This window comes from Chinchilla lanigera, unplaced genomic scaffold (assembly GCF_000276665.1).
Source record: "Chinchilla lanigera isolate Chin_1 unplaced genomic scaffold, ChiLan1.0 scaffold00050, whole genome shotgun sequence".
Lineage (NCBI taxonomy): Eukaryota > Metazoa > Chordata > Mammalia > Rodentia > Chinchillidae > Chinchilla > Chinchilla lanigera.
Genome location: NW_004955451.1, coordinates 12130796 through 12138088, shown reverse-complemented (window position 1 = coordinate 12138088; position 7293 = coordinate 12130796). Strand labels below are relative to the sequence as shown.

At 54.3% G+C, this 7293-nt stretch overlaps 1 protein-coding gene across 1 annotated transcript in view; it reads left to right on the top strand.

The window, feature by feature from the left end:
• Positions 1-5000, top strand: part of LOC106149625 (translation initiation factor IF-2-like) — a 10476-nt gene extending 5476 nt beyond the window's left edge. The window contains exons 2-3 of the mRNA XM_013519065.1: positions 3503-3716; positions 4717-5000. Coding sequence (XP_013374519.1) covers positions 3503-3716; positions 4717-4739 — 237 coding nt within the window. The 3' untranslated portion in view covers positions 4740-5000. The remainder of the gene's footprint in view (positions 1-3502; positions 3717-4716) is intronic.
• Positions 5001-7293: the final 2293 nt, after the last annotated feature.

Below are 7293 nucleotides of genomic sequence, written 5' to 3'. Positions count from 1 at the left end.
GGTGTCTTCTTGTTCTGGGAGCCCTGAGTTCTGCAGGTCCTTTGGTGCCGTCCAGGGAAGTGGGGACACAGCAGATGGGTGACCATGTGCGGGGTTCTGAGGGCCTTGCGGAGGTGAGCTTTGGCCTGTGCCCTCTGGGTGTGTACAGAGATGAGACTGTGCGTGTGGCACAGCGGGAGAAGGAGGGACGTGCTGTGGTCATACTGAGAGGCACGGACTCCAGCCAGCCCAATAGCATCCCTTCCGTGGGTACTCAACTGCTTCGGACCCCCCAGGAAAGCAGGAAGGAAAGGAGGAGGAGAGAGAGAGGAAGGAGGATAAAGGAGGAAGGAAAGAGAGAGGGGAAGGAAGCTTGGCCTCCGGAGTGATTTGTTTTTTTATTTGTTTGTTTGTTTGTTTGTTTGTTTAGACAGGGTTTCTCTGTGTAGCCCAGATTGGCCTTGAACTCTGGGTGATCCTCCTGCCTCAGCCTCCTGAATGCTGGGATTACAGGCATGTACCAACCACCACGCCCAGCATTTGCTCTTTGATTGAGAAAGCTCCCGGTAGTTGGGGCACAGCATTTGACAGCGTCATTTCTCAGTTCCCTTCTCACGGCCTCCAGTCACAGGCACTCTTACTAGGCACTCCTAAAAAGGAGCACCTTCCTGCTGGGTTTTGGATACACAGCACTCCCCCTTCCAGCATTCTTGGGATCCATCCCGGATCCACAGCCAGGAATGTGTCCCCCACCTCTGCTTGATGCCTTGGTGACAGAGGCACCATTGGGGAGAAAAGGCCACTCAGGAGGGGGCCCCAGCAGAGCCCCGGGGCTGTGTTTGGCAGAGCCTGCCCTCCTGCACCGTCACACCATCACCCCACAGGGTCCACGTACGATGGTGGCACTTGAGAAGACGAGGTGCTCAGATCCTGACTTCAGCCAGATTATAGGTGTCTTTATGGAGCCCTCAGAGCAGAGAATTTGCTGTAGCTTGCCTTATTTTCTCCGTTTCGCAGAGGGTGGCAGACAAGCAAGGCAGTAGCGTTTGAAGCATGTCATCTTGGTGAGACAGTTGGAAGACTTCTGCTAATTATAGTGGTTAAACACCCATTCCACGGCCAGCACTGTGTGCGGGGTTAGTGCCTCCTTTCTCGGCTGAGTCTCACAAACAGCAGCCGCCCCTGTCCTGGGCGGTTTAGGCAGAGGAGAGGCTGCTGCACATCTTCCAGGAGACCTGCTCTGAGGCCCGAGCTGGCAGATAGTGCTTGCTAACACCCAGCAAAATTGTGAGTGCCTTTTGCAGCCCTGCATGCTCTCAGGAGCCAAAGGGTTTGAAGTCTTTAGACTCAAATCCTGCCCCTTGCTGCTGGTGGTGGTGTAAACCTGTAATCCCAGCACTCAGGAGGCTGAGGCAGGAGGATCAGGGAGAGTTCAGAGCCAGGCTGGGCTCCATAGTGAGTTCAAGGCCAGCCTGGACTACATAGCAACACTGTCTTTAAAAAAAATTCTGCCCCTGTTTCCTGGTGTCACTTCCAAAGGACGCTGAATTCAGGAAGGGAGAGACTCATTCATGGTGAGGAAGAAATTGGGGACCAGAACCTTCCGACTCTTGTGATGGGGACAACTTGTTGGACATCCCCACTCTTTGCAGTGAGGCTCACTGTGTCACATGAAGCGGGTTGTTGTCCGAACTGACCCCTTGTACATTCTGCTTCCAGCATTGGTGTCTGTCTGTCCACCCCACCAAGGAGGCACATCTGTCCCCAGTCACCAAAAGAACTGTCTGTCTCGGTCACAGTGCCTGGAACAGGGCAGCTATCCAGTAAAAGTGGGATCAACTATGAACATGGAAATAATTTCTTCAGAAGATCTTTGGCCACTGTAGACAGTTGCATGACAAGCGCTTGTGTGCTGGGGACGGCCAGGGACGTGGTTGGCTAAGAGTGAGGCAGATGCGAGAAGGTCCTGAAAAACAGCCCCAAAAGTTCCGCATGAGCCTGATAAGCATCAGGGAGCTGCTGCAGTTTCTTCAGGTCACCCAACTGCAAGGGGTGAGGGGGCGGAGGCCCTGCGTAGAGCAAAAGTGTGCCTGGTTGGGAAGATGTCACGTCAGTGAAGGACAGGGGGACTTGGAGAGCCCTTATCACCCTGGCAAGCTCCAGAGCAGGCTTCCATGGCTGAGGGCTGAGCGCTTGGGCTGGGTGGATGTCAAGGGACCAGCAAGAATTCTAGGGAGCCCCGCTGCGCTGTGACCTCAGGGAGCTGGTGGGCGATCCGGTGCTGAGGCAGGGGCCCGGGTAGGTTTGGCTGAACATGGGCAGGGAGGAAGAAGACGTCTTGGGACCCAGCGCAGGATTCTGGTGCTGGATCCCGTGGGTGGGAGGTGTGAGACCAAAAGGAAGACCTGCTCTTCTCCAGAGAGCCTGCTGAGGACAGAGGGCATGCCTGCCTCATGCATCTGTCCCCGCGGGACCATAATGCCTGGCACACGCGAGCTCCGTGGTCGGCTGGCTCGGGAACACGTGGCTGATGTGGAGGCCACCGAGTCCTGTCTGTTATCTTCTGTCCTCTACCTTCAGCGTGCTCTGCTGTGCCATCCCACCTGTCCCTTAAGCCAGCAGCTGTTCCCAAAGATCACTGTCCCTAAGGGCATCGAGGAAGAGGAGGGTGACGGTGTCAGCCTGCAGCCTGGCAGCCCCCACCTGTCTCCCCCTCGTGCCCCCTGTAGGACAGGATCCCAGTGTTCACCCCTCACCCACTTATCAGATCGCCATTCGAATTCCTTTCCAGTCTGTCTCCCTTTCATCTCCTGTCAGCCAGGGGCGAGCAGGGACATGTCACTCCTGGAAGCCTGGTGTTAGTGAATGTACTCAAAACGCACACGCGCACACACACCTTTCCCTGTCCCAGAGCCGGTGTCTGGCCTGCTGCCCCTGGGCCCGGCCCATCTTTATGAGATCCGGGCTCTTCCTGTGCCAGGATGCTGAACCGGCCCTCCGACAGGAGCGAGCGGGGCATTTTGCACGTCTGTGGCATTGCCCTCCCTCGGAGGCTGGGGAAGATCCACCCTTATGGCAGAACCTTCCAGAGAGACGTGAAACCAGGAGCCTGATCTCATGGTGCCTGAAGCGCCTGGCACAAAGGGTACCAGCTCTGTTGCCCTGGCCTTGGCCCAGTTCTCTCTTCTAGAACCCACACCTTCCCTGGCTCCCGTCCAGGCTGCCGGGATCTGCCCAGCTCTGGGAGGACAAGCAATGCCCAGTGAGGGCCGGGGGGTAGGGGGTGAGGTGTTCCCTTGCAGCCCGGAGACGCCTGCTGTGCCCCGCCCCTTGCTACTTGGTGCCGCCTGGCCAGCGAGGCAGGGTCCTGAGGATGAAAGCTGCAGGAGGAGCGCAGCAGGAGCGGGAATAATAATGATAATCATCAGCGGCAGCGTCTTAACCGTCCAGGAATGCAGGGCCCCACGCCCTGCCGCACACCGCAGGCCACTTCCAGAGCTGCTCTCGCTCCGTTTTATTGCAGGATCCCACACTCTGCCCTTCCCAGCCCAGCCCATTTGGGTTCCCAAGAACTGCAGTCCAGCCAGCGGCTCATCCACCGCCCAGCTCCATGGGAAGATTCGGCTCAGCCAGACCCAAGCCAACGGCAGCTGCTTGGAAACGCGGGCTCTGGGCTTTCCCAGAGCAGTGGCCGCCCGCCCGACCCAGGCCCCGGGCGCTTTCCCACCGGCCCTCAGGTCTGGTCAGCAGGAGCTTTGCCGATGTCGCCTGCAAGCCTGATTAAAATCTAGGCCGGGCCGCAGGGAACGCACAGCAGGACCCTGGACATGTTTTACTTTTGACTTGGGTAGTTCCACTGCCTCTCCCACTCCCAGCTATCCAGGGCCCTCCATGCTCCCCCATGATGAACTCAGGATCTCGGAGCCAGTGTGTGGCTGTCTCGGATCCGGCTCCCCGCGCTTTCCGACCCCACTGTGCTGCTTCAGCCCTGGCGGCCCACTGGAAGTAGCTGCGTCCAGCGAGCAATCCCTGTCCCACGCTTTTGCACTCGCCCCTTCTTTGGGAACGTCACCCCTCCATCCCACACGGGGGAGAGTCATCTGCTGCACGACTAAGCCTGATCCTTGCTCCCCTTTGTCACCCTGATTCTTCTTCACCTGAACCCCTCAAGCCCTTGCACCTACCTTGTGCCGGGGGTCAGCGCATGGCTGACCTCGCCCACCGGATTATCAGGGTCCCGACTGTCTTTTGTCTTTGTGTCTCCATGGTGCCTATAGAGCGCCTTACACAAAGGGGAAAACTGCAGAGAATAATCTTCCCCATCCGGTTAACTTCCTCACACAAATGTGCTTTGAAAAAATAAACATTTTTTTTTTTTTTTTTGAGACAGGGTCTCATTATGTAGTTCAGGCTGGTCTTGAACTCACTATGTAGCCCAGGCTGGCATGGAATTGGTGGAGATCCCCCTGCCTCAGCCTCGTAAGCACTGGAATGACAGAAGCCTTCACGCTCCATAGGACCTGTGCCCCCGAGGGTCCTTGAATCCACAGGGTGCCAAGAGAAGGGCAGGTGGAGGTGGTCAGAACTGGGGCCTGGGTGCTCGCTCACTTGTGCCCCTTGGAGCAGCCCACTGCGCCGGCTGTCAAGGGTTGGCAAAGATAGAAACAGTCACTGGCCATGCCTATGTTTACTTAATGCTTTCTCCAGGGAGCGCAGCTAATCTCCCTTCATCTCCAGGAGGAAGAGAAGGACCAAGGTGATGAAAGACAGCTGAGCCACGCTCCAGAATACAAGCTTCCTTTGTTCTCCTGGGTAAATGCAATACACAGTGTTTCCGATGTGGAGGGCTGATAAAGTTAGGACAGCAGTTGGTTCCCTGGGACCAAAACCCACGACTGAAGAACTTTTGCCCAAATCAAATCCTTTGTGGAATGATGATGCCCAAACGGAGGTGTGACAACTCATCCGTGATAAAATTCAAGCAAGCATCCTGTCTATGTTCATTTTTTCTTTCTTTCTTTTTTTTTTTTTTTAGGCATGGTCTTACTATGTAGCCTAGACTGGGCTCAAACTCACAGGGATCCTCCTGCCTCTGCCTTCTATAGTGCTGGGATTATAGGAATGTACCACCATACCAGGCAATCAATTATTTCTAAATTGTATACCCAGCCTGCTATCATTACTATCTCAAGGCACAATATATTCTTGGAGTGAGGTTCCTTTTCAACAGTGGCAGGCCTGAACGCTCAAATCTCAAGTAATTGTCTTGATAGGGACACACTGCAAAAACAATTATTATTTTTTTGGCCATCTTCCTGTAACACCTGCTTAGACTGTCTCTGCCTTTACCTCGTGATGGGATGGACGGAGAAGCCCAGGTGAGAAGGACCATCTTTTTGGTGCTTTCTGAATTAAGGATTAGGAGGGTCTTTTGTTGTGGTGATGGTGGATGTTGTTGATTTTGAGACAGGGTCTTGCTACACAGTTTAGACTAGACTTGAATTCACTATGTAGCCCAGGCTGTCCTTGGATTCTCAGCAATCCTCCTGCCTCAGCCTCCCAGGTGCTGGGATTACAGATATGAGGCACCATACCCAGCTAGGAGGGTTTTAATCTGCAGTCTCTTTGTGGTAATCTTTTAAAGCCCTTTGACCATTTTGTACGGGCTAATTTAGCTCACGTTAGATAAGAACATCTATAATGTCATTTGACCAGGCAGTGTAAACTGTGATGCTTTGCGATTTTCTGGCCATGAATTCAAGGGGGAGACCTGAGCAGCCCTTGGGATCCTTCTTATGGCGCTCAGGGACCTTGCCTTCCACCTCAGCCTTGTGACTCTATGTCCACGCTACATTAAAAGAATAGCAGGGGCTGGGGTGCAACTCAGTGGTAGAGCATTTACCCAGCATGCATCAGGCCCTGGGTTCCATCCCCAGAACTGCAGAAAAACTAAAATAAAAATAATTTTAGAATAATTGTAAGGCTCGCCTGTCAGTGTGAAGGGAGGCTTCTGCTCAACCCTCCCACACTCATCCCCACTCCTACATTTCTGTCCTGTCCAGTGTCCCCCTGGCCCTCTTAGCCACTTCCTGCTTACCTTTCTAGAACTTTCTTTAGCCAGAGTAGTGGCGCATGCCTGCAATCCTAGTACTTAGGAGGCTGAGGCAGGACAATCACCGTGAGTTCAAGACCAGCATAGGTGACATAGTGAGCTCAAGGCCAGCTTGGAATACATTGCAAGACCTTGTCTCAAAAAGCCATAAAAGGGGCCGAGGAAATAGCTCAGTGGCACAGCACCTGCCTGGCAAGTGCAAGGTCCTGAGTTTGATTCCCAGTATAAAAAGAAAGCCATAAATAAATAAATACATAAATAAATAAAACCTTACTCCCTTCTCTGCCCTTATTCCGTCTCCACTAAGGGCACTGCTACACGCCCAGCGGGTGGACTACAGGTGTTCCTTCTCTCCTCCTTGCAGATGAGCCTACTTGCTGTCTCTCGCTTTGCCGCTGCTGGGACCCCTTAAACAGCCACCCCAGGGGGTTCTCTTCCCCTTGCACATACCCTGCACATTCATTTCTGCTAGAGAAACACACAAATCTGGCTCAACTTCCCCCATCCCACTCCATTTATGTCATGCCTAGGGACTAAAATGCAATCTCTCTCCCCGCACCCTCAGAGTGCACACCCCTGGCCGGGCCGCCCCACCTGTCTCCCTGGGTCTCACATCCCCTCCTGCTGGGGCTGCCTTTCTGTGCCTCCTCTTTTTGCCATGCCCGGCTTGCCTGGCCCTTTCCAAATGCTGAGGGCACAGGAAGTCACTGCCCCTGCACCGGGCAGTTGGTGGAGATGCTCCTGTATTATGTTGCAATGCAACTGTCCCATTGTCCACATGGACTTGGGTCTGTACCTTAATCTGCTGTCCCTTCTTCCCTGCTCCCTCTGGGCCTGTTTTGGTGGCAGTCTCTCTAGAAAGCGCTTCTAGGACATTACGAGTTAGGAACTTCTTTCCTATCTGCCGCCTGCACTGCGGGCCACCCCACCCTCCGTAGCTGACAGTTTTTGTTACTTTGTTTCATTCTGAGACAGGGTCTTATTGTGTAGCCCAGGCTGGCCTCAAATTCGCTGCGATCCTCCTGCCTCAGCCTCCCCAGGGGTAGGATGACAGGTGTGCACCTCTGCACCCAGCTCATAGCCAACCTCTACAAGCACCAGGGAACAGACAGTGTTCTAGCAGCCACAGGCATAGTAGCTCACAGTTCTGCGCGGTCCCCTGTGCTGTCCTCTTTTTACAGACGACACTGGAGCACAGGAAC